Below are 27,292 nucleotides of genomic sequence, written 5' to 3'. Positions count from 1 at the left end.
CAACTGAATAGAACCAAGGCCGTGTTTGATTGCAGAAAAGTGAATTCCTGGAATTCACTTTCCTGCTTTTCCTATGTTTGGCGGCGATAAAGGAAAATAATAAAAGGAAACTGAATTCCATCCACCTAGAATTAATAACGTGCTCGAAGGAAAGTGTTTTCCTTCTGTTAGAAAAGGAAAACACTTTCCTTTCAGCGTGCGCCTTCACTTGCTACAGTGGCAAGCGATATAATTCACTTGCCACAGTAGTCAGTGATATAATTCACTTGCCACTGTAGCAAGTGAATTATAATTCACTTGCACTGTAGCAAGTGATATAATTCACTTTCCACTGTGTCAAGTGAATTATAATTCGCTTGCCACTGTACCAAGTGAATTATAATTTGCTTTCGGTTTTTGATTAAATCAAAGTTTAATTAATTCCTCAAACTCATTAATTCTTCAATTAAACTCTTGATTTCATTAATTAAAATAATCTAAATTTTAATTAAATCAATTCTCCAGTTAAACCCTTGATTTAATTAATTAAACTAGTCAAGAGTTTAATTAAATCTTTAAACTTCCAATCATGTTGCCCTTAACCCAAATTTTAATTAATCCTTCATTTATTTTATTTTTTATTTTTCATCATCTTTTTTTTTAAATAATAAAAATAAAAAGGTCAAAAATTGGGTTATGACAATTGTAAGTGATTAAATATTTTATATTAAATATTTTATATATATTAGATAAACTTGAAAAAAAATTTAATTCATTAATAAATTATTTTTCCAGTTCATTTTCCATAACACAACCAAACACTGGAAAGTATTTTCCAGTTCATTTTCCATAACACTACCAAACATCGGAAAATACTTTCCCGGAATTCACTTTCCAGGAATTTACTTTCCCCGAAATTCACTTTCCAAAAGAAAACTACTTTTCTACAAACAAACGGAGCCTTGAAAAAAAAAAAAAGAAAAGATGTCCACTGCAAGTTACAAACTTGAAGACCCAAGATGCAGTTGACCCCAAGTTGTGATGAAGCCACCTTATGAACGCATTTCATCCCCATCAAATATTAAATTGAAGAAAAAAATCAGCAGCTAAAAAAATCCCAAGTCATTAATGATATAACCGAGCTTGCGGTGTTAATCTGTTATAATTAGATAATGATCTACTTCAGATATATTATATTAATAATTTAATAAATATATTTATAAGTTAATAAAACAAGTCTAGATTTAAAAAAAAAATTTAATCATGTTAAACTATAATAACAACTTAAAAAATCATAATTTTTAATCCAATCATTGAAATATATTCAAATTTTTACAGAAGTTTTTAAATATTAATTTACTTAGAGTAGTTATGAAATCCTTCCTCCAACCATTAGATCTTTAGATTTTTAAAATTTTACTCCCGGCTCTAACTTTGATAATTTTTATAACTTTCATTGTTATTTTCAGATTTTATATTTCTTTTTTTTATATATAATTTTAATTTTTTTTCCAATTAAAATAGAATTTCTAATCTATTTAAAGCTTTATAAATCTCTAGAAAAATTATTATTAAAAAAAAAAATATATATAAAAACTTTAGTTTCATATTTCCGATACTTTTCTCGTGTTTTTTTTTGGATTATATTGCTCTTTAACTTCCTCCTACACCAATTAATTAACATTCTAAAAATCCAAGTTCGTACAAATTATTAATTAATTTTATCCTAAAAGGCGTATAAAATCACAAAATTTAAATCATCAATCAAATAAAATTTTAAAAAATATACCGAGAAGTATTGCAAGAGATCAAAGATGACAAGATAGAAAGAGAGAGGAGAGGTCACTGCTCATTTGGGTCCCAACGAAAACTCTCCAAAGTCTTCCTTGCATTATTTAAAATGCATGGTCATGCTTTACAGTCACAGACCAATGTTTTACAATCATACTATAAAGAAGAAGCATTCAGCCCCCTGGCTGACCTTAAAATGCCAAATTCTGCCATACAATCTTCATCGTTGAAGAAAAACAAAAGGAGCACAGGTTCATGATCATATACAGGCACATACAGTCCCATCATTCATCAATTCAAGTTGAATGGCTATACAAGCTTTTATAAATAAAATAAAGGTTCGGCGCATCAGAGTTGTTACAATCGTCTAGCATCAGTACACATTTTTGTTTACCAGAGTAACTGGAACGTCGAACACCTAGTGCTGCCGCCGGAAGATAAACATCCGGAAAAAGCATATCTGCAAACAACAATTAATGGTAAGTGGTGCATTTTATTTCTTACGATGCACAGTCAATTCAGAAATTAAATGCAAATAATTCTCTCTCTAAAAAGATAAAAATAAAATAAAGAACAGCAAATTGTATGCTTGACACTTTTAGAATACTATGATCCAAACTATGATCACCTCTCCCTTCTTCTAATCAAGAAACTTACCATGGGTTATTCTAACAATGTACACTGCCACTCATGCTTCACAAGTCATCTCTGCAATGGACAAACAGCTCAGCTAGCAGTCACTTCGTTATCCATGACTCTCCTCTGATTTCCTCATTTTGCAGCCTTCCTTTTGGCTTGAATTTGACGCACATATTCTGTCACGATGACGTGGAACTTAGGAGCAAGCTTACTTGATGAGGAAACATTAAGGCCTGCTTTCCTCAGAGCCTGAGTCACATGTTTCTGAGCCTTTTGGAAGTGGACAGTGCAGAGTGCAGGAGCAGTTGATCTCAGTATTGGCTTTCCACATGTTATTGGTCCTGCCTGAGCACTTGAGTACATAGCCAACCAAAAGAATCTTATGATAAGTGGAAAATCAACGGATTTGAATCAATCATAATGCACTATTTTAAAATTCATCATATGATACAGGAACCAATAAAATATTTCACTCAGATTTGACAACCAAATCCAACCAACTGCCCATCAAAATAGTTTTGATTTGGTATCATGGCAAGCAAACTGGCGGCAGAAATGCTAGCTATCTTAGTTGTAAAGCAAGCTACCTAGAACTTGGATATGAAGTTTAGTTTTAAAATTTCAGTCTTTCAGCACTTTAGCAAGAACTTAAAAGTTGTTCAGGGTTCAAGCATATATCCATCAATGCATGTTTGTTTTCATTTTGGATGTTAACTAATGCCATCAATCTATCACAAGCTGCAGCTACGATGTCAATGCCCAATGGACTTTATGGCAAGACAGCTCTACATTGATTAGATATCACGCACAGCAGTAATCCCAAGAACAAGAAAATGAACTTCAAAAAGGATGGGCAAAATCTACAACAATTTAACCGAAGACACAAAGCACACTAACATTTCAGTCAAATCTTTTGGTATAATATCCAAGTAACACGATTTCTTGGTGAAAGTATAAACATGTTACTCATACAATAATCCAAATTACTTCTACAGCACCATTAGAGTTCTTCATAACCATGCATGACTATCAAATAAAATTGAGCAACTAGTTAGACCATCAAATGTTGCCTCACAATTTGTTCAAGCATAGTGAGAATTCTCTCAAAACATTTCTCTCCTCATTTTCTTCTTTCGTTTAGCTTATTGTCTACATTATTGCTGTGTATTGTTATATACCATGATATGCATCTGATTACCATTTTCAACTTGTTAGATGTTGCATAATGGATTCATGAAACAAAGTTCTATACCTTTAAGTTAGGTCTCATTACCAGAACTAGCGCAAAAAAGGAGATAAAAATCTAGGATGAAAAACACAAGTTTCTAGTACTTCAAATTGTTCCATAATCGTCGCTAGAAGCTACAAGGCAAGCAAATACTTCATTTCATTTCTGCATATATCAACATTCCCTGATCCAATTCGCATAACCTTTTCATAATTATGGATTAAATTCCCAGCTTAACATCAAAACAACATTGTTTCATTTTGATCCCTGAAATATCACGGTCACAAGAAATTCTCAGGTAATTAATTGTCATCGAATTGACAAATCGTTCATGATCCATCAGACTTCTTACCAGATCCCTAACACTACGCATATATAAACCAATTCCTACACAACCTTAATCAAGCTCATTCAATTTACCTATCACAAACTTCCTCAACTGGCCCTGGGCAAACTAATCTTGCACAAACATGCAACTATTAAATAAAACTGGCAATGCCAACCATTCAAGCATAAAAAACATACCAAAACCTAGCCAAAAAGAGAGTTTAACACCACCAACACAATCTTACAGCAACCAAACAATCGAACCCCCCTCCCCCAAAAAAAAAAAAAAAAACAAATACCTATAAAAGAAATAAGCTTTATGAACCAGAAATCAAAGACAAAAGTAAAGAAACATCAAACCTTTTGATAACAAAACCACAAGGCTTGTAAAGCTTCTGCTTTGCATCAGAAAGTATATGAAGATGACAAAAACTTGTCAAAGCCATAGCCTTTAGCTTACACCCAACAAACAAACACCTATGATTGCTCTTCAAATCACTAACATTATTATTATTTTCACCAATAACTTCAAGATTAGCCTCCCCCTCCCCATTCTCTCTCTCTAAAACACCAAACCCACCACCCTGCTTCTGCTGCTCTACTTTTTGAAGGGTGTTTTGGTGGTCTTCTTTGAATGGGCTAACACCATACTTCCAATAGTACTCTCTGTACAGAACTTTGAGTTCTTCCATTAATGCCCAGTAATAATCTTTGAAGCATTTTGAGAGCTGTTTTAGCTTGTGGGATCTTCTTTTGAGTAGTTCTTGGCGCGTAATGTGGGTGGCGCGTGATAACACCTGGTCTTTGAGGGAGGGAGATAATGGTGATGGATTAGCTGCGGGGTTAGGGCTAGCAGTGTGGTTAGAGTTTTGAGTGGTGTTAGTTTGTGAGGTGGTTGCTTTAGGGGTCGAGTGGTGGTTCTTGGGTGGTTTAGAGGAGGAGGGATGGTGGTTTTTGCTGGCTGCAGTCATGGCTTGCTAGAGAGAGAAAGTTCAGAGAGAGAGAGAGTGGGACTTGTTTGTTGTTTTTCACTGACTGGTTAGTCACAGAATGTCTGAAAAGAGAATTCGCAATCTCCGACGACATGTAGTTTAGAATATGGACGACGGTTTGCATTGAGGAAGACGACAAGTTATTCAAGTCCCCTGAAAAGCCAGGTGCTGATTAATTCTAGGGAAACCTCAAGTTAACCCCTGAAGTATTACTAAATGCTTATTTTGTCACAAAATGTAAACGTTTAACAATTGAGTCCCTAATATTCCAAATATATCTCACACGACAACTTATTGACAGCTAGTGATTAACGAACAGATACACATAATAAATGCCTCCAAAATTAAATAAAATTACTAACAACTTTCACTGTATCCACTCCTTAATTATTGGTGATATTATATTAATTTTTTTTTTTTTTGTGGTCAAAGGTTTGAGCAAGCTCAATCCTCAGACTTTGCAATCATAGACCAATGTTTACAAAGTAGCAGAATTTGAGAGACTATCTCAAAATACTAATGTTGTTCTATAAGAGCTTAAGAGCCCTTAAAAAGCCACGAATAACTCGGAATCCACTGCAAGCAGCTCATAGATCACATCCTTGAATGCAATGACGACCTCAAAATACATGATTACTCTGTTTCTGAGATGGCTGCCAATTCTTGATGTAGACGTCGCCCTGCTATACTTGCCGTCTTTCTCTTTGGAGCTGAGGAGTGTAAAGGATTGGGAGGTTTTGTCAAGTTGTCTCCTTCACCTTCCAGCATCTGGACAACAATTTTCATGGAAGGACGGTCCACTGGGTTCCACTGGATGCACCACAGTCCCACAATGGCTAGCTTCTTCGCAATTTCAGCATCTCCTTCTTCCTCGATTTGGAACCGCAGGTCTTCTCCTTCTTCTAAGAGATTATAAATCCATTCTGGGAAGTATATTTGATCACCATTTTCTTCTGTTTCGTCAACATTTTTCCTTCCACCAACCATTTCTAACACCAACATTCCAAAACTGTACACGTCTGACTTGTAGGAGACATTCCCAAAGTTTCTTGAGAACACTTCAGGTGCTATGTAGCCGACGGTTCCCCTAGCTCTTGTCATGGAAATAGCACTTTTATACTTGGAACACAACTTAGCCAGACCGAAATCTGCAATCTTGGGATTGAAGTCATTGTCCAGCAGGATATTATGCGGTTTGATGTCAAAGTGGAGGATTGTTTGGTCACAACCCTGGTGAAGATATTCAATCCCTTTGGCTACTCCGAGGGCAATATGATGCAGCCTTTCCCAGCCAAGGAAAACATTCTTGGCGTTTGCTGGAGATATGAACTTCTGCAGCGAATCGTTTGGCAAGTACTCGTAAACGAGAGCTCGTCTGAATCCATCAGCACAGAAGCCAATCAAGCGGACTACATTGACATGGTGAATCCTAGCCATTGTTGCCATCTCGTTGACGAATTCCTCTCCTTTTTCTGATGAATTGCTTAGAACCTTAACAGCCACTGGAATCTCACTGGTTAGCTTTCCTTTGAACACAGTTCCATAAGCTCCTTGCCCCAATTCATCCCTGAATTGATTTGTCATCTTTTTGAGATCAGCATGGGAGTATCTTGTGGGGTTCATAGCTCTGTAATCATCCAGAAACCTTTCAACCTTGGCCTGATATTCTTCTTCTGATTTTCTGAAGCTATAGATTTGGTAGACTGCAATCACCAAAACCCCGAAAAAGATGGATCCTGTGGTTACACCTGCATATATAAAGAAGCCCTTTGAGTTAAGTAACTGATCTTCTTTTTTGGAAGCAAAGAGTTGGAGTAAATTTGAGAACAACTAACCTATAGTCAGATTCCTTTTCCGTGCACCTGCAGAAGATGTTACTTGTTAGGTTCTCATTTTCAGTAAGTTTCTGAAGTCACTATAATATCATGAATTTGTGGAAACAAGAACTGAATAAAGCAAGAAATCCTAGAAAATCAAGGTGCCATAAACACAGAACAGTGAAAAAGAAGACTTGAATCTAAAGATACCTTTTTTTAGTCTGGGCAAGCCATAGCATTCAGTTTCGAGCTCAGAGCTGCTATTTATCCTCAATCTACATTGTTTTCCTGTTTCTTCACAATATCCACATTTGGGATTGGACCAAGACAGGCGGATATCACGTTGAACAGGTAGGTCGTACATCTTGGTACAAGATAATAGCTCATTGTCATCAATAGATTGCTCTGAATCAACGGCAAGAACGTCATAGTGGGGAGTGCTGAGACAAGGAATTTTAGGCCGAGATGTTGCGTTATTTAAAGAGCAATTGAAGATGGTAAAATTGTCCTTGGACATCTTAAACTGTATGTGAAACACAGAGGAATTGAAGTCTGAGTGGTGGCTTCGAAGGCAACCTTGGGGATCACTTGCATAAATAACTTGATTTTTGTAGTCAATCTTATCTATGTAGAGCTTCACTGCAGCTGGCAGCTCGAGCACTATATCGCCCATCTCATTACAAGACAGATCAAAACCAGAATAGCCACACTGTTCTGGCTGCCTATCCTTTATCCAGAATGGAAATCGGATTTCGAGGCCATGGTTCCCACAAGATCCTGTGCAATTTAGACTCACTCCAAGTTCTGCAATGAACATGAAATAGAACAAGCAAATAGCCTTTTTTGTTGAACCTCTCATCATTGCCTCCTATGGTGATAGAGTTTCGACCTAACAGTATCTAGATATTGCAGAAACAATAGTAAACTCAGATGGGAACAGCAAATGGTAACTCTGATACCTTCTTTTTATGACAGCTGAAGGGTAACTCTGATACCTTCGGTTTACTTGCCTAGATTAAGTACTCAGAATTGACCTCTCTTCCGTTCAATGTAGTTCCGTGTCAACAAGGATTATTGCACCCTCACTTTCTTTCCACTTTCGAAGGGAAAGAGGAGGGAAGCAGAGCTTGGACTTACCTGGTACACTTGGGTCGTTGATCTTTGGCTTTTTTCACAAATTATTGCCAAGAAAGTTATCATGTTCTCTATTATATGTTGACGCTTCTGTTGACGCTTCTGGTGGTGTTGAGAGTTGATGGATTTGTGGTTTATATCAAAGTAATCTTTGACATTTTAAAAGATGACTTGGTAAGTTTATTAGACTGAAGAAACTCTCGCATTTAAAAACTAGCTTTCAGGTGTGGTGAGATATCTAGGTATGCTTTATATTATTTTTTAATACATATGTTAAATTAAAAGTATTTTGGACTTAAAACTTGTATAGACTCGCACTACCTTATGCTTAATTTTTAACAAATAAATAAGAATGATGAGATTCAAATTATTGCCAAGAAGGTTATCATGTTCTCTATTATATGTTGACGCTTGTGGTGTTGAGAGTTGATGGATTTGTGGTTTATATTAAAGTAATCTTTGACATTTCAAAGGATGACTTGGTAAGTTTAATAGGTCGTAGAAACTCTCGCATTGAAAAACTAGATTAAGTACTAGAATTGACCTCTCTTGCGTCCAAAGTTGTAGTAGTTCCATGTCAGTAAGGATTATTGCACCCTCACTTTCTTTCCACTTTCAAAGGGAAAGAGGAGGGAAGCAGAGCGGGATATCATGTTCTCTTTATGTTGACGCTTGTGGTAGAGGACTTATGGTTGATCTTTGGCTTTTTTCACAAATTATTGCCAAGAAGGTTATCATGTTCTCTTTATGTTGACGCTTGTGGTGTTGAGAGTTGATGGATTTGTGGTTTTTATCAAAGTAAGTAATCTTCGCTTCATCATTTTGACTTTGACATTTGAAAGGATGACTTGGTAATTTTAATATATTGATGAAACTCTCCCATTGAAAAACTGGCCTTCAGGTTTCTATTTCATCTATGTTTCACTGACTGGAAGAATTGTTTGTGCACAACACTCTTTCTCCACCCATGGCTAGGCTCCTCTTTGCTTGCCACCTTGCCTTACTGATCCCTCTGCTAGCCCCCCAAACCTGCAACTGCGAGGATACCACTCTCTGTGCCCCTTCTTCATGTGGCAATCATACTATTAGCTACCCCTTCAGCCAAAACAGTGATCCATCTAACTGTGGAAACCCTCTCTATACCCTCCACTGCGAGAAAAACACCTCCACTGTATTGTGTTTAGACTCACGAAAACACTACGTCCAGGCAATCAACTACAGCAACTTGACAATCCGAGTGGTGGACGGTGGTGTTAAATTAAATGATTGATGTTCTCTTCCTAGTTTTACTTCGACATATGCAAACCTGGATAATTCCATGAATCCATATACATCGTTTCAATACAAAAAGACAGGGCCGAAATGGGATGCCCGTTTCGAGCGTCACTCATTATCGCAGAAGATTATTTTTATAAACTGTGCAAATCCGGTGAATTCTCCTCTGTACGTAGACACTGGTACTGGCCTTAATGGAGCGAAATCTTCCAATGCTTCCCTCTCAACGCATTCATATGTGAATATTGGTGGCATGAAGGCCTCGGATTTAATGGAACTGTGCAGCTTAGAGAGGATGACGTTGTTGCCAGCCAAGGATTACAAGAACATGTCCTTTAAGGAAATTCACAGTCAGCTCGCATATGGGTTTGAGCTTTCATGGCACAATAGCATGTGCGGAACATAGTTATTAAACCCGGCCTGGGGGTTGACCCGGCCAAGGAACCGGGTCTCGGGTTTCATGGGTCAACCCGGAATAATTAAAAAAATAAATAAATAAATATTTTATATGAAAACATCCATATAAATATAGATTATACATATTATAAATAATGAAGTTTAAAATAATATTTTAAAAAGTTTTTTATCCCACATTAAAAATATATTATGTTAAGCTTTTAAGTTGAAGTATTTAAATTAAAAAAGTTTTTTATCCCACATTGAAAAAACATAACTTTTTTCTTTGGAAACATAAAGTATATATACTAATGGGTTTCAAATCCCACATTGAAAAACATAAATTGTTTCATGAGAACATAGAGTATATATATGACATGGCTTCAAATCCCACATTAAAAAGATACTATGTTATCCTTTTAAGTTGAAGTATTTAAACCAAAAGGTTTTTTATCCCACATTGAAAAAACATGATTTTTTTCCTTGGGAACATAGAGTATATATACTAATGGGTTTCAAATCCCACATTGAAAAAACATAACTTTTTTCATGAGAACATAAAGTATATATACTAATGGGTTTCAAATCCCACATTGAAAAAACATAACTTTTTTCATAAGAACATAGAGTATATATATGAAAGGGCTTCAAATCCCACATTGAAAAGATACTATGTTATCCCTTTAAGTTGAAGTATTTAAACCAAAAGGTTTTTTATCCCACATTGAAAAAACATGATTTTTTCCTTGGGAACATAGAGTATATATACTAATGGGTTTCAAATCCCACATTGAAAAAATATAATTTTTTTCATGTGAACATAGAGTATATATATGAAAGGGCTTCAAACCCCACATTAAAAAGATCCTATGTTATCATTTTAAGTTGAAATATTTAAACCAAATTTTTTTTTATCCCACATTTAAAAAAAAAAAAACCCGGGTCTCGTCCGGGTTTGCCCGGATTTGGCCGGGCTGTTGCCACAGCCAGTCTTTTATTAAACCCGAACCGGTCCAGCCACCGAGTCGACCGGGTCCCTGGTCGACCCGCCGGGCCGGGCCGGGTTTAATAACTATGGTGTGGAAGCTGTGCATATGGATGCTACATCGATGATTCGTACAATACACACTGCATAGGTGGGCAAAATTGAGTATAAACTGTTCGTTTTTCTATCTTCAACTTCTCTTCGCATGATTTCCCCATTTCTGAAGCATGTTGTAGTGCTAGATTTGTGGTTTATATTAAAGTAATCTTTGACATTTCAAAGGATGACTTGTTAAGTTTAATATGCTGAAGAAACTCTCGCATTGAAAAACTAGCTTTAAGGTGTGATGAGATATCTACATATAATTTATATTATTTTTTAATATATATGTTAAATTAAAAGTTTTTTGGACTTAAAATTTGTACAAACACACACTACCTTGTGCTTAATTTTTATCAAATAAATAAGGATGGTGAGATTTGAATTATTGCGAAGAAGTTTGTCATATTGTCTAGATGTTGACGCCTGTGGTGTTGAGAGTTGATGGATTTGTGGTTTATATCAAAGTAATATTTGACATTTCAAAGGATGACTTGGTAAGTTTAATATGCTGAAGAAACGCTCGCATTGAAAAACTAGCTTTAAGGTGTTATGAGATATCTAAATATAATTTATATTATTTTTTAATATATATGTTAAATTAAAAGTCTTTTGGACTTAAAACTTGTACAAACACGCATTAGCTTGTGCTTAATTTTTACCAAATAAATAAGGATGGTGAGATTCGAATTATTGCTAAGAAGTTTGGTCATATTGTCTAGATGTTGACGCTTTTGGTGTTGAGAGTTGATGGATTTGTGGTTTATATCTAAAAAGTAATTCTTTGACATTTCAAAGGATGACTTGGTAAGTTTAATATGCTGAATGAAAACGCTCGCATTGAAAAACTAGCTTTAAGGTGTTATGAGATATCTAAATATAATTTATATTATTTTTTAATATATATGTTAAATTAAAAGTCTTTTGGACTTAAAACTTGTACAGACTCGCACTACCTTGTGCTTAATTTTTATCAAATAAATAAGAATGGTGAGATTCGAATTATTGCTAAGAAGTTTGTCATATTGTCTAGATGTTGACGCTTGTGGTGTTGAGAGTTGATGGATTTGTGGTTTATATCAAAGTAATCTTTGACATTTCAAAGGATGACTTGGTAAGTTTAATATGCTGAAGAAACGCTCGCATTGAAAAACTAGCTTTAAGGTGTTATGAGATATCTAAATATAATTTATATATTATTTTTTAATATATATGTTAAATTAAAAGTCTTTTGGACATTAAAACTTGTACAGACTCGCACTACCTTGTGCTTAATTTTTATCAAATAAATAAGAATAGTGAGATTCGAATTATTGCTAAGAAGTTTTATCATATTGTCTAGATGTTGACGCTTGTGGTGTTGAGAGTTGATGGATTTGTAGTTTATATCAAAGTAATCTTTGACATTTCAAAGGATGACTTGTTAAGTTTAATATGCTGAAGAAACTCTCGCATTTGAAAAACTAGCTTTAAGGTGTGATGAGATATCTAAAAATAATTTATATTATTTTTTTAATATATATATGTTAAATTAAAAGTCTTTTGGACTTAAAACTTGTACAGACTTGCACTACCATGTGCTTAATTTTTATCACATAAATGAGGATGACGAGATTACACTTATTGCTAAGAAGTTTATCATATTGCCTAGATGTTGACGCTTGTAGTGTGGAGAGTTGATGGATTTGTGGTTTATATCAAACTAATCTTTGACATTTCAAAGGATGACTTGGTAAGTTTTAATATGCTGAAGAAAAGCTCGCATTGAAAAACTAGTTTTAAGGTGTGATGATATATCTAAATATAATTTATATTATTTTTTTAATATATATGTTAAATTAAAAGTCTTTTCAACTTAAAACTTGTACAGACTCGCACTACCTTGTGCTTAATTTTTATCAAATAAATAAGAATGACGAGATTCGAATTATTGCTAAGAAGTTTATCATTTTGTCTAGATGTTGACACTTGTGGTGTTGATAGTTGATGGATTTGTGGTTTATATCAAAGTAAAAGAAGTTTATTATATTTGTCTAGATGTTGACACTTGTGGTGTTGAGAGTTGATGGATTTGTGGTTTATATCAAAGTAATCTTTGACATTTCAAAGGATGACTTGTTAAGTTTAATATGCTAAAGAAAGCTCGCATTGAAAAGCTAGTTTTAAGGTGTGATGAGATATCTAAATATAATTTATATTATTTTTTAATATATATATGTTAGATTAAAAGTCTTTTCAACTTAAAACTTGTACAGACTCGCATTACCTTGTGCTTAATTTTTATCAAATAAATAAGGATGGTGAGATTCAAATTATTGCTAAAAAGTTTATCATATTGTCTAGATATTGACGCTTGTGGTGTTGAGAGTTGATGAATTTGTGGTTTATATCAAAGTATTCTTTGGTTAATTATTGTCACTTTGACATTTCAAAGGATGAGTTAGTCATTTTAATATGCTGACGAAACATTCACATTGATGAAACATTCATATTGAAAAACTGGCCTTTAGGTTTTATCTTCTTCCATGTTTCTCTTTCTATGGTAAAAGAAACAGTCTGATTTAAAAGGTTAAACTGTTATATATATTTATTATATAATTTATATTATTTTTAAAAATAAATGTGAAAGCTTTTTTAGCTTAAAATTTAAACAGATTTAAACTACCTCGTACTTAATTTTTATTAAATAAATAGAAATAACAAGATTCATATTTATAACCCCTTGATCATTAAGAATTTAATACCATATCAAAAACTCAACTCAACTGCAAAATTTTATTTGGTAGGATAAGTTTTAAAAATATAATTTATATTATTATTTAATATTACTGCTCTAACTGTTGTCTTTAAAGACTTGATATCGTTTATGGACTACACCCTCTTTCACCACCCATGGCTAGGCTCCTCTTTGCTGGCTCCATAGCCTTACTCCTCCTGCTGCTAGTCTTCCAAAACAGTAACTGCGAGGATAACAAAACCTGTGCCCCTTCTTCATGTGGCAACCTTACTATTAGCTACCCCTTTAGGCTAGAAAGTGATCCATCTTACTGTGGAAACCCTCTCTATACCCTCCGTTGCGAGAAAAATATCTCTACAGTTTTGTATTTAGACTCACGAAAATACTACGTGCAGGCAATCAACGACACCAACTTGACAATCCGAGTGGTTGATGCTGGTGTTATACAAAATGATTGCTCTTCTCTTCCTGAATTTTCTCTAACATATGCAAGATTAGGTAATTCCAGAGGGGAATATACTATTCCTACTTCAAGAAATACAAGCTTAGATTATATCACATATCCATATACATGGTTTCAATACAAAAGGACAGGGCCGAAATGGTTTCCCAAATACAAGCCTCTCCCGTTATCGCAGATGATGATTTTCATAAACTGTGCAAATCCAGTGAATTCTCCGCTGTACATAGAAACCGGTACTTGCCTTAATGGAGTAAAATCTTCCAATGTTTCACTCTTGAGGCGTTCTTATGTGAACGTTGGTGGGATGAAGGCTTCGGATCTGATGGAACTGTGCAGCTTAGAGAGGATGACGTTGTTGCCAGTCAAGGATTACAAGAGCATGTCCTATAAGGAAATCCACAGTCAGCTCGCATATGGGTTTGAGCTTTCATGGCACTATAGCATGTGTGGAAGTTGTGCATATGCATGCTACATCGATGATTCGTACAATACACACTGCATAGGTGGGCAAAATTGAGTAACAAACTGTTCGTTTTTCTATCTTCAACTTCTCTTTGCATGATTGGTCATATCATTTGTCATAATAATTGGTCATATCATTTGTCATAATAATTCGTGGTTTTCTTTTATTCGACGATAAATGATATTTTTATACCAATTTCCAGAAAACGTAGTCAACCAAAACTAAGTTTCGCTTCTTTAATACATTCAGAAAAAATTAATAACATCTTCTCGATATTAACCTCAAGATTTGAATTCAAAAGGTAAAACCAGGATAATTTTGCTAAGTCATTCATTTGTTTCTTCCCAAGTTCTTTCATCTTGTAATAACCTCCGTTATATATTTTCTCAAATCACGAATCTAATCTTTGTAACTGATCTCTTGGTACAGACAGATTTTCTTGGCTCTTGATAACCGCAGGTGAGGATTCTATCTCCTCACTTCTTCATGCTTAATTCTTACTATAATATCTCTAAATTTGTTTACCTTCTCTGCAGTCGTGCTGCTGTATGCATCCATCTTCATTGGTAAGAACTCCCCTTATTAATTATTAATTTTTTTTTTTTGAAGTTATGATAGTGGATCATATTTTATTAGCAGATACAAAATGATAATTCCTAAATGTCTTCTTATGCCAAGTTCTTGGGGTGGGGGGTTGCCTAATTTTGAGACATACCTTTTGGTTAAGAGTATGCTTTTCTACAAATCATGATGGTCTAGATTTTAGATGATTTTTCAACTAGGCGAAAAAAATGCTAACACCAAACCTAACTCATGTTGTGTGTTTATCTTATGATCAATAAGAAATAATCATGATTTCTGTCTTGATTTCCCCCCTCAAATTTCACACACAGCAATACTTCAGGGGCCAAAATTTATCTTTGGGAGTCCGTTTGTGATTGCATTCTTGATCTATAAATGGCGACGAAGACATCTATCAGCATATGACACAGTTGAGGAGTTCCTACAGACTCATAACAATCTTATACCAATCGTGAGGTATTCTTATTCCGCGATTAAGAAGATGACCGGAGGTTTCAAGGAAGAGTTGGGCGAAGGAGGTTTTGGTTGTGTGTACAAGGGAAAGCTTCGCAGTGGGCGTTCTGCAGCGATAAAATTGCTGGGAAAATCCAAGGCTAATGGACAAGATTTCATCAATGAAGTCGCTACCATTGGAAGGATTCACCACACCAATGTAGTTCAACTAGTTGGTTTTTGTGCTGAGGGATCAAAACGCGCTCTTGTATATGATTTCATGCCCAATGGATCTCTTAATAATTTCATTTTTTCTCAAGAAAGATCTGTCTCTTTAAGCTGGGAAAAATTGCATGAGATTTCCCTTGGAGTGGCTCATGGCATCGAATATCTACATCGAGGTTGTGAGATGCAGATCCTACATTTTGACATTAAGCCTCACAACATTCTTCTCGATGAACATTTCACTCCAAAAGTTGCTGATTTTGGACTTGCTAGGTTGTGTCCAACAAATGAGAGTCTTAAATCTCTCACTGCAGCGGGGGGAACGATAGGATACATGGCGCCAGAACTGTTCTACAAGAACATCGGGCGCGTCTCATACAAAGCTGATGTTTATAGCTTTGGAATGTTGCTGTTGGAAATGGCAGGCAGAAGGAAGAATTTGAATCCGTTGGCTGAAAGGTGCAGCGAGATTTACTGGCCAGATTGGGTTCGTGACCAAGTCTCTAATGAGAAGGCTATAGAAATTGGAGATGGTAGCACGGAAGAAGAACAAAAGATAGTCAAGAAGATGGTTATTGTAGGGTTGTGGTGTATACAAATGAACCCTCTGAATCGGCCCGCAATGAACGAAGTTGTGGAGATGCTTGAAGGAGACATGGAAAGCCTGCAACTGCCTCCGAGACCAGTTCTAAATCTAGATGAGAAGCCAATGAACACTTGTGGAGAGTCATCTTCCATGTCTGATTATTCTTCGGAATCAGTCAGCTTGCTTGAAAATGCATAGAATTAAGTGATCTGCTATGAAATACTCTGCTCATATGCAGGGGAAGGCTTGTCCCATGAATGATACTGGTTCTTTGATAGTTATTACCATTATAATAAATTGTAATCTGATCTACGTTCGGTTTGAACTTATCTATGTTCTTATCAGATGAAATTTTTACTTCAAATCTATCAAAAGTCATACACCGCTCTGCTAAGCACTGTTTACACATCCCTTTCGAAAGCAGAGACATAAATTCACAAACTTTGAGTTTCTTTCTCAGTCATGGCACTCGAAATCCACTTAGTTTAACTCTTTTGCCTCATTTTCATTGCATCACTGGCTTCTACTATACATATTAAAACTTAAATTAAAAAACAAAAGTCAGGAAATATTGTGTATTGCGACTGTTTTTACTATGAACTAGCGTATTCAAAATAATGTAATATACTTCAAATACAAAGTATTAAATTGAAACTAGTGAAAATATAATAGAAAAGGAAAGAAAAATATTGTTGTGAAGAATTAAATCATTTATTCTTAAACTCAATATGTCTCTACAAAGTACAAGAACTTAACCTTTATAATAAAAAGAAAAAAAGAGAAAGGGAAGATAATTGTTCAGATAAATTGCTTAGATATAAAAATAATATCTGTTTTTTTTTCCATTAAAAATAACACTTTCTAGATATAAAAATAAAACTTTCTAGACATACAAAGATAACTGTTCAGATAAATTGCTCACAGACTATCTTAAAAATAATTTTTATAGAACTACCAGGAGTAATCTTCACTGTCTATCATTTTTAATTATCCATCATAAAAAATAATCTAATAGTTTTTTGACAAAAAAATAAAACTCTTTAAATAAAGAAAGATAATTGTTCATATAAATTGTACATATGCTGCAGAAAGATAATTGTTCATATAAATTGTAAATATGCTGCCTTAAAAAATAATTTTTATGGCCTAAATAATTATTTAACAACATACCTTCTCTCAACCGAAGTTAAGCAAGCCAGTGTAAATTAAATACAAAGATCCTTTAGCCTAAAACCTCTCGTCTTTAAAAGTTTTATAGCCTACAAATATAATTTTAACTCTTAGAATTTCTATTATATAAACTACAAAAAATCTCTTATTCTTTATAATTATTATTAGTGTCCGAGTTAATTTATACGCACCTTAATTAATCCTATAAATTCTGAAGTTAATGACAATGTAAGCCTTTAGTACCTCTGAAGAAACTTGAACTCATAGTGATTAGGAAGCAAACCTAAAACATAACCAAATGACAAAGAATCTCTTATTTTTTCTATGTAAGGTGAAGGATTCTTGTGTTTATAAAACATGTTAACCATAATCTATTTTTTTTAAAATTAATGTTTCATGTCAATATATTTTTGTTAAAGAATAATTTTTAATAAAATTTTAATCTTAAAAATTAATGATGAACCATGTTTTTAAAATTATAAATTCATAACATATCTAACATGCTAAATTTTTTTTTTTTTTTATGGGTTTAATTGTATGACTTGGATTATGTTTCATGAGAGATTAATAGAAGTTAAAAGTTTACCTCAAGATATTTGGACAACCATTACCCTCCATATGATATTAAATCAATGTTTTACATCCTTAACACTTCAGTTTAAAATGTTTCTTGTCTAAAATTTTCATTGCACCTAATTTTCCATGAAAAAAGAGAGTAAAAAATAGTACTTATCCATGCAAGCAGGCATTCATATATATATATATATATATATATATATATATATATATATATATATATATATATTAAGTAATATACTAAAAGGCGTGGGGAAACTACTGTAGCTTCCCATGCCTTTTACTCATAGTTATTAAACCTGGTCTGGCGGGTCGACCCGGTGGCTGGACCGGTTCGGGTTTAATAAAAAACTGGTTGTGGCAACAGCCTAGCCAAACCCGGGCGACCCGGACGAGACCCGGGTTTTTTTTTTTTTTAAAATGTGGGATAAAAAAAATTTTGGTTTAAATATTTCAACTTAAAATGATAACATAGTATCTTTTCAATGTGGGGTTTGAAGCCCTTTCATATATATACTCTATGTTCACATGAAAAAAATTATATTTTTTCAATGTGGAATTTGAAATCCATTAGTATATATACTCTATGTTCCCAAGGAAAAAAATCATGTTTTTTTCAATGTGGAATAAAAAATCTTTTGGTTTAAATAAAGGGATAACATAGTATTTTTTCAATGTTGGATTTGAAGCCCTTTCATATATATACTCTATGTTTCCATGAAAAAAGTTATGTTTTTTCAATGTGAGATTTGAAACCCATTAGTATATATACTCTATGTTCCTAGGGAAAAAATCATGTTTTTTCAATGTGGGATAAAAAACCTTTTGGTTTAAATATTTCAACTTCAAAGGGATAATATAGTATCTTTTCAATGTGGGATTTGAAGTCATTTCATATATATACTCTATGTTTCCCAAGGAAAAAATCATGTTTTTTCAAATGTACGATAAAAAACCTTTTGATTTAAATACTTCAACTTAAAAGGATAACATAGTATCTTTTCAATGTGGGATTTGAAGCCATTTCATATATATACTCTATGTTCCCATGAAAAAAGTTATGTTTTTTCAATGTGAGATTTGAAACTCATTAGTATATATATACTCTATGTTCCCAAGGAAAAAATCATGTTTTTTCAATGTGGGATAAAAACCTTTTGGTTTAAATACTTCAACTTAAAAGAATAACATAGTATCTTTTCAATGTGAGATTTGAAACCATTTCATATATATACTCTATGTTCCCATGAAAAAATTTATGTTTTTTTCAATGTGGGATTTGAAAGCCATTTAGTATATATACTCTATGTTCCTAAAGAAAAAAGTTATGTTTTTTCATTGTAGGATAAAAAAACCTTTTTAGTTTAAATACTTCAACTTAAAAGCTTAACATAATATCTTTTTAATGTGGGATAAAAAACTTTTTAAAATATTATTTTAAACTTCATTATTTATAATATGTATAATCTATATTTACATGGATTTTTTCATATGAAAATATTAAAACTTTAATTTTTTTTAATTTTTCCGGGTTGACCGGGTTAACCCATGAAACCCGAGACCCGGCCCCTTGGCCGGGTCAACCCTCGGGCCGGGTTTAATAACTATGCTTTTACTTCTTTAAGCTTTTTTTTTTTTTTTTTTCGTTTTTTGGTTTTGTTTTAGCAGTTTTTCCTCTTTTTTTTTTCTTTTGCTTTTGCTTTTTGTTTTTTTTTTTTTAAATATTTTTTTCATTCTAGCAGTTTTTTTTTTACATGTTTTTTTTTAACGCGTTGGTTTTTCACTATAGCAAGCTTTGTTTTTTTTTTTTTTTTCCTCGCTTTTGTTTCTTCTATTTTTTACATATAATGTATTATTATGCACACAATGAAACACTTGACTTTTCTTTTTCTTTTTCTTTTGTTTTGCCTATTGGTTTTTTTTTTTTTTTTTGCTTTTTCTTTGTGTCTATTTTTCTTTTAATGATTTTTTTTGTTTAATTTAATTTGTTAATGTGAAAAAAAAATTTAATTTAGTTATCATACTTTCATTATACGGATCTCGGTTTTTTTTTTTATATATTAAGCTGGTTGAGAATTTAGCTTTGTAGCTTCTTTTTAAAAAAAAAAAACAGTATGGATTACTACAGTGTTTCCCTTACATGATTTTTGTTTGCTGCAGTGTTTCCCCCACATGTTTATTTTTTAAATTATCTTTGTTAAATTTTTTTTTTTTAATATTGAGTTGGTTGAGAATTTAGCTTTAGCTTTAGCTTTCCCACGTTTTTCATTATAATTATTATTATATCGTATTATATTATATGACTGTTTTTTTTTTCTTTTGTTTTTTTTAATGAATTTTTTTGTTTTATTTAGTTTGTTAATGTTAATTTTTTTTATTTAGTTATCATATTTTCATGATATGAATCTCGGGTTTAATGGGTTAACCTGATTTGACGAGTTATTTTTTTCATTTAGTTTAGTTTGTTAAAGTTAATTTTCTTTCTATTTTAATTATCAGACTTTCATAACACATATCCCAGGCTTGACATGTTAACTTGGTTTGATGGGTTAACTCAGTTAATTCTGGGTAAACCCGTCATTTTTTTTTCTATTTATTTATCAAACTTTCATGACGCAAATCTCATGTTTTACGGGACAACCTGGTTTAAAGGGTTAACCCAATTAATTCAATTTCTTTTTCTTTTTCTTCATTAGTTTTTTTCCTTTTTGTTGATTTTTTTTAATTAATCTATTTAATTATCACACTTTTATGATACGACCTTATAGCCAGACCCACATCCAATATTCTTGTGTCTGGTGTTACAGTCAGGCTTACTTAAACTTGGGTCATGCAAGTTTAATTTTATTATTAATATTATAAATATTACTCTTAGGTCAGACGTTGCAGCCAAACCCAAAGATTCTTGAGTATAACTTTGCAGAAAAACCCAAGATTTTTAAATTTTTTATTTTTTTTAATATTTTTTATACAAAAAAAAATAACCCGCGGCATCGCACGGGTATCAAAAGCTAGTATATATATATATATATATTGAAAGAAAAAAAAGGTTGTAATTGTAAATTATAAACTAACCCATAATCAATTTGCTAGGCCATTAATCCGTTATTATACAGGCGGCCTGTGGATCTAATCGATTTCAAGGTTTCGATGCAATTGGGCTCCCAGGAAATTAAAGCCCAAACCCTTCCAATCATGGTACAGTCTAATGTACGCCACCTAGGTTAGAGAACCGGTTAAATATTTTTGATTTGTTTTTATAAAAATTATATATATATATATATAATATATATATATATATATTAAAAATTTATACACATATAAACAAATAAACTAAAAATTATAAACACAAATAAATTATATAATTTATTTTTATACACACACACTCCAGACGAAGAAGCAAGAGAAGAATCACAGGGAAGGTAGAAGAAAAGGAGGGTGAAGATGGTGCTCTTGGAGATCGCCAGTTCTTCTCCTTCTATTCTAAATCGATGTGAGAAAGAGGAGAGGAGGTATGAAACAGGCAGAAACAAAGGAGACATCATTGGTTGTGGAAATTGACGGTTACAAGGCGACTGCCAATCACATCCAGGCTTATGGGAATAGATTGTGAAAATTGGGTATTTAGTTTGGGGAGAGGTTGGTTCAGTTGAAGATGTCCGAGAACATGATCAATGGCCAGGTGATTTTTTTTTATATTTCCATCATGATTATATTTGACTTTTTTTGGTTTGTTGTTGATTTTAGGGTTTCACTTAAAGCTTTTTATTGCTTAATCAAATTCAAGATTCATCAAGTGTTGAAATTAATGATTACAAGTTTTTCCTTTCTTCTTGATCATTCATTAGTGACGATTAATTATAAGCTGTCTTGAATTATAGCTTCATTTTTTGTAATCTATGTCATAGGCGAATTCATCATCTGGAATGGTCACCAATGACAAGTGTAAGCTGAGGTTCTTGGAGTTTGAAGCGAGGAGGAGCCACCAATTTATCATGGAAGCTTTAATTTTCCATGTTATACGGAATATTTCTTAAGAAGAACTCCTGTTTCTTCAGTTTTTGTTAGATGAAAAATAACAAGACGTGGGAATCCCGTTTTCTGGGTTACAAGATTTTGGTTTCAAATCTGCTGTTGCTGCTTGCAGAACTGAAGATGAAGAGGAAAACGGGTCAAGTATTTGGTTTCATCACTAATAGGTATGAGTTTTTTCTTTTAATTCTTATGCTGCTGCTAGAAAACTTTTTTCTTTTCTCAAGCAGTGAAAAAACCGTTGGATTTCGCTCCGCGAAAATGATAACTTTTTAGAATGGTGTTGTTGTGGTGATCGTTGCTCCAAAGATTGACCTTAAACTTTCAAATGTTCGATTTAGTTTGAAAGCTCTTTTCGGAAAAATGGCAAATTTTAGCCTTCAATCGAAATGCTTTTGCAATTTTTATGAAGATTGAGTTCTCTGCCACCCTTGGAATATTTCATACTGCTACAAGGAAAAGTTTTTCTTGCCATGTTATGCCGGATGTTGTTGGTTTCCTTGCTGAAAAAACTTAACAAACAGAAATTGTTGCAGCTGAGCAACTTATGTTCTTATGATTGATGGTGATCAATGTACTAGATCTACATCTGCATATTTGTTATTCAGTTTTACAATTGCAGCCTCACTTTAGTGCATTTTGTTTTTACTCCTCTGCTTTTGTTAACCTAATTTTATTTCCCTTTCAAAGTCTAAGCTAATCAGTTTTCTTTTCTGGTTGAGCATAGGATGATGCAAGACAAGGCTCAAGTGGTGGTTCTTGGGAGGCTTATAGGAGGAGGGGTGGTGGTTCTTAGTGCCTGAAACCATGGCCTGAGAGAGAGGGGGGTACTTTTCATGTTTTTCACTTTGAGGGACTGGTCACATTAACAAAAACAAAATAAAAGGTGGCTTGTTTTGTTATATGGTCTCATGACATGTGTTGCTAGTTTAGTGGGTTAATTTGTGTTTTTTTTTTTTTTTTTTTTTAATTTGTATTATTTTTCAATTTATCCTTCAACATTATATTGATTAAGAATTAGATTTTATAATTCTTTCCAGCTTACTTCCTATTAGGCTATTATAGTCTCACAACGTGGATCATGAATTTTACGGATTAACTTGGGTTGACTTAGTCATTTTATTCTATTCTTTATTTATATTGGATTTTTTTTTAAATTTTATTTTTCAACAATGGGTTGATTAAGAATTATGTTTTATAATTTATTTTGATTTGGTGTATATGTATTTATCTTAATTTCATCACTTGCAACATGGGTGACATGGGTTTCATAGTGTAACTCGGGTTTATCAGGATTAATTTATTTTGTTTGCCTTCTATAAGGTTATTCCGCTCTTATGATCCAAATTATAGGTTTGACGAGTTTACTTGATGTTTTTTTTTTTTTTTTTTTTTTTTTAATTTTATCCTTCAACAATGGATTGATTAAGAATCAAATTTTATATATATAAGTTTATCATGGTTTGATGATTCATATATTTGATAGATTAACTTGAATTGATTTAGATTTTTTAAAAAAATTAAATTTTATTTTAAATTTATTTTTTAATATTAGATTGATTGAGATCTGAATTTTATAATTTGTTTTGATTTACTTTACATGAGGTTATTTTTATCTTATTATCCAAGTAAATTGACAGGTTAATTTAAGGTCATCCAAGTCGATCTAATATATTATCATCTTAATATTTTTTTTAAAAATATCATTTTTAATAATTTTTTGGAGTCAAATTATATGTTTAGTTATTTGAATTGTTTTTGAATAATTCAAAGGTTATTTTAATTTAATTTTTATATAATTTAATTTTTTTTTTTATCGAAAAAAGGTTAGCAACGTTGCAACGATAAGAATCTACAGACTCAAATAACATGCAGTTTCCACGTGGATGGTTGTTTGCATTGAAGAAGACAACAAGCTATTCAAGTTCGTTCAAAAGCTAGGTGCTGTTAATTACAGAGGATACTCATATTAACCATAAAATATAAAATTTTAACAATTGAGTCCATATAATTTATATTATTTTATAATATATTCGTGAAAGTTTTTTCAATTTAAAATTTACACAGATTTATACTATTCTGCATTTAATTTTTATTAAATAAATAGAGATAATGAGATTTAAATTTACAACCCCTTAATTATTAAAAATTTAATACTATATCAAAAACTCAACTCAACTATTTAATATTATTGCTCTAACTGTTGTCTTTGAAGACTTGATGGATTGTTTAAGGACTGCACACTGTTTCTCCACCCATGGCTAGGCTCCTCTTTGCTGGCTGCATAGCCTTACTCCTCCTGCTGCTAGTCTTCCAAAACAGTAACTGCAAGGATACCAATCTCTGTGCCCCTTCTTCATGTGGAAATCATACTATTAGCTACCCCTTTAGCCTAAACAGTAGTCAACCATTAAACTGTGGAAACCCTCTCTATACCCTCCATTGCGAGAAAAATAACTCCACAGTTTTGTATTTAGACTCACGAAAATACTACGTGCAGGCAATCAACTACAACAACTTGACAATCCGAGTGGTTGATGCTGGTGTTATACAAAATGATTGCTCTTCTCTTCCTGATTTTTCTTTAGCATTTGATAGCCTAGGTAATTCCATAAGGGCATATAATTTTTTTACTTTAGCATTCACAACGTTCAATTATATCACATATCCATATACATGGTTTCAATACAAAAGGACAGGGCCGAAATGGTTTCCCAAATACAAGCCTCTCCCGTTATCGCAGATGATGATTTTCATAAACTGCGCATATCCAGTGGATTCTCCTCTGAACGTAGACACTGGTACTTGCCTTAATGGAGAAAAATCTTCCAATGTTTCACTCTTGATGCGTTCTTATGTGAACGTTGGTGGGATGAAGGCTTCGGATCTGATGGAACTGTGCAGCTTAGAGAGGATGACGTTGTTGCCAGTCAAGGATTCCAAGAGCATGTCCTATAAGGAAATTCACAGTCAGCTGGCATATGGTTTTGAGCTTTCATGGCACAATAGCATGTGTGGAAGGTGTGCAGGTATTTGCTACATCTATGATTCGAACCAGACACGCTGCGCAGGTGGGCAAAATTGAGTAACAAACTGTTCGTTTTTCTATCTTCAACTTCCCTTCGCATGATTTCCCCATTTCTGAAGCATGTTGTAGTGCTGAGTATCGTAAGGTCAATTCAATCAAGCTATCATAGGCTGCAGATGGTCGTATCATTTGTCATAATAATTCGTGGTTTTCTTTTATTAGACGATAAATGATATTTTATACCAATTTTCAGAAAACTTAGTCAAACAAAACTAAGTTTCGCTTCTTTAATACATTCAGAAAAATTTAATAACATCTTCACGATATTAACCTCAAGATTTGAATTCAAAAGGTAAAACCAGGATAATTTTGCTAAGTCATTCATTTGTTTCTTCTCAATTTCTTTCATCTTGTAATAACCTCCGTTATATATTTTCTCAAATCACAAATCTAATCTTTGTAACTGATCTCTTGGTACAGACAGAGTTTCTTGGTTCTGGATAACCGCAAGTGAGGATTCTATCTCCCCACTTCTTCATGCTTAATTCTTACTATAATATCTCTAAATTTGTTTACCTTCTCTGCAGCCGTGCTGGTGCTTGCATCCATGTTCATTGGTAAGAACTTCCCTTACTGAATATTTTTATTTTTTCAAGCTATGATATTGGATCTTCTTTTATTAGCAGATACAAAATGATAATTCCTAAATGTCTTCTTATGCCAAGTTCTGAGACATACCTTTTGGTTAAGATTATGCTTTTCTACAAATCATGATGGTCTAGATTTTAGATGATTTTTGAACTAGGCCAAAAAATTCTAACACCAAACCTAACCCATGTTGTGTGTTTATCTTATAATCAATAAGAAATAATCATGATTTCGGTCTTTGATTTCCCCCCTCAAATTTCACACACAGCACTACTTCAGGGGCCAAAATTTATCTTTGGGAGTCCGTTTGTGATTGCATTCTTGATCTATAAATGGCGACGAAGACATCTATCAGCATATGACACAGTTGAGGAATTCCTACAGACTCATAACAATCTTATGCCAGTCGTGAGGTATTCTTATTCGGAGATTGAGAAGATGACCAGAGGTTTCAAGGAAAAGTTGGGTGAAGGAGGTTTTGGTTGCGTGTATAAAGGAAAGCTTCGCAGTGGACATTCTGCAGCGATAAAATTGCTGGGAAAATCCAAGGCTAATGGACAAGATTTCATCAATGAAGTCGCTACCATTGGAAGGATTCGCCACACCAATGTAGTGCAACTAGTTGGTTTTTGTGCTGAGGGATCAAAGCGCGCTCTTGTATATGATTTCATGCCCAATGGATCTCTCAATAATTTCATTTTTTCTCAAGAAAGATCTGTCTCCTTAAGCTGGGAAAAACTGCATGAGATTTCCCTTGGAGTGGCTCATGGCATCCAATATCTACATCGAGGTTGTGAGATGCAGATCCTACATTTTGACATCAAGCCTCACAACATTTTTCTCGATGAACATTTCACTCCAAAAGTTGCTGATTTTGGACTTGCTAGGTTGTGTCCAACAAATGAGAGTCTTAAATCTCTCACTGCAGCAAGGGGAACGATAGGATACATGGCGCCAGAACTGTTCTACAAGAACATCGGGCGTGTCTCATACAAAGCTGATGTTTATAGCTTTGGAATGTTGCTGTTGGAAATGGCAGGCAGAAGGAAGAATCTGAACGCATTGGCAGAGAATTCAAGCCAGATTTACTGGCCATATTGGGTTCATGACCAAGTCTCTAATGAGAAGGCTATAGAACTTGGAGATGGTAGCACGGAAGAGGAAAAAAAGATAGTCAAGAAGATGATTATTGTAGGGTTGTGGTGTATACAAATGAACCCTATGAATCGGCCCGCAATGAACGAAGTTGTTGAGATGCTTGAAGGAGACATTGAAAGCCTGCAACTGCCTCCGACACCTGTTCTAAATCTAGATGAGAAGCCAATGAACACTGGTGGAGAGTCATCTTCCATGTCTGATTATTCTTCGGAATCAGTCAGCTTGGTTGAAAATGCATATAATTAAGTGATCTTGTATGAAATGCTCTGCTCATGTGTATGGGAAGGCTTGTCCCCTGAATGATACTGGTTCTTTGATAGTTATTACCATTATGATAACTGTAATATGATCTATGTTCGGTTTGAACTGATCTACGTTCTTATCAGATGAAATTTTTACTTCAAATCTATCAAAAGTCACAAACTGCTCTGCTAAGCACTGTTTACACATCCCTTTTGAAAGCAGAGACATAAATTCACAAACTTTGAGTTTCTTTCTCAGTCATGGCACTCGAAATCCACTTAGTTTAA

The 27,292-nt window shown here is 33.5% G+C and overlaps 5 protein-coding genes and 1 long non-coding RNA gene across 7 annotated transcripts; 4 read left to right on the top strand and 2 right to left on the bottom strand.

The window, feature by feature from the left end:
- Window positions 1-1,847: 1,847 nt before the first annotated feature.
- On the bottom strand, window positions 1,848-5,054 carry LOC118032080 (uncharacterized). Its single transcript, XM_035036677.2, has 3 exons — window positions 4,325-5,054; window positions 2,428-2,761; window positions 1,848-2,230 (listed from the first exon to the last, which is right to left on the bottom strand). The coding sequence occupies exons 1-2, from the start codon at window positions 4,933-4,935 to the stop codon at window positions 2,542-2,544; spliced, it is 831 nt and encodes a 276-aa protein (XP_034892568.1). The 5' UTR covers window positions 4,936-5,054; the 3' UTR covers window positions 1,848-2,230; window positions 2,428-2,541.
- Window positions 5,055-5,364: 310 nt separating this feature from the next.
- LOC118032079 (rust resistance kinase Lr10) lies at window positions 5,365-7,956 on the bottom strand. 2 transcript variants are annotated; one of them, XM_035036675.2, is made up of 4 exons: window positions 7,552-7,956; window positions 6,984-7,470; window positions 6,792-6,818; window positions 5,365-6,704 (listed from the first exon to the last, which is right to left on the bottom strand). In XM_035036675.2, exons 1-4 carry the CDS (start codon window positions 7,633-7,635, stop codon window positions 5,590-5,592), a joined length of 1,713 nt encoding a protein of 570 aa, XP_034892566.1. In that variant the 5' UTR covers window positions 7,636-7,956; the 3' UTR covers window positions 5,365-5,589. The 2 variants fall into 2 exon arrangements, with proteins under 2 accessions (XP_034892566.1, XP_034892565.1); XM_035036674.2 differs by having other exon boundaries at window positions 6,984-7,954.
- A 5,598-nt stretch (window positions 7,957-13,554) lies between these two features.
- Window positions 13,555-14,379, top strand: LOC140954178 (uncharacterized). Its single transcript, XM_073410505.1, has one exon. It carries the CDS (start codon window positions 13,555-13,557, stop codon window positions 14,377-14,379), a length of 825 nt encoding a protein of 274 aa, XP_073266606.1.
- A 134-nt stretch (window positions 14,380-14,513) lies between these two features.
- On the top strand, window positions 14,514-16,444 carry LOC118032087 (rust resistance kinase Lr10-like). The gene is made up of 2 exons (XM_073410397.1): window positions 14,514-14,891; window positions 15,219-16,444. Exon 2 carries the CDS (start codon window positions 15,389-15,391, stop codon window positions 16,346-16,348), a length of 960 nt encoding a protein of 319 aa, XP_073266498.1. The 5' UTR covers window positions 14,514-14,891; window positions 15,219-15,388; the 3' UTR covers window positions 16,349-16,444.
- Window positions 16,445-21,311: 4,867 nt separating this feature from the next.
- LOC140955778 (uncharacterized) lies at window positions 21,312-23,053 on the top strand. Its single transcript, XR_012170285.1, has 3 exons — window positions 21,312-21,578; window positions 21,805-22,095; window positions 22,656-23,053. It is a non-coding gene; the product is annotated as an uncharacterized lncRNA (long non-coding RNA).
- A 1,105-nt stretch (window positions 23,054-24,158) lies between these two features.
- On the top strand, window positions 24,159-27,132 carry LOC118032081 (LEAF RUST 10 DISEASE-RESISTANCE LOCUS RECEPTOR-LIKE PROTEIN KINASE-like 2.4). The gene is made up of 4 exons (XM_035036678.2): window positions 24,159-24,999; window positions 25,437-25,466; window positions 25,544-25,573; window positions 25,873-27,132. The coding sequence occupies exons 1-4, from the start codon at window positions 24,186-24,188 to the stop codon at window positions 27,006-27,008; spliced, it is 2,010 nt and encodes a 669-aa protein (XP_034892569.1). The 5' UTR covers window positions 24,159-24,185; the 3' UTR covers window positions 27,009-27,132.
- The last annotated feature ends 160 nt before the right edge of the window (window positions 27,133-27,292 follow it).

This window comes from Populus alba, chromosome 7 (assembly GCF_005239225.2).
Source record: "Populus alba chromosome 7, ASM523922v2, whole genome shotgun sequence".
NCBI classification, from domain to species: domain Eukaryota; kingdom Viridiplantae; phylum Streptophyta; class Magnoliopsida; order Malpighiales; family Salicaceae; genus Populus; species Populus alba.
The sequence above is the reverse complement of the archived record's forward strand: the minus strand, read 5'-3'. Positions and strand labels throughout refer to the sequence as shown.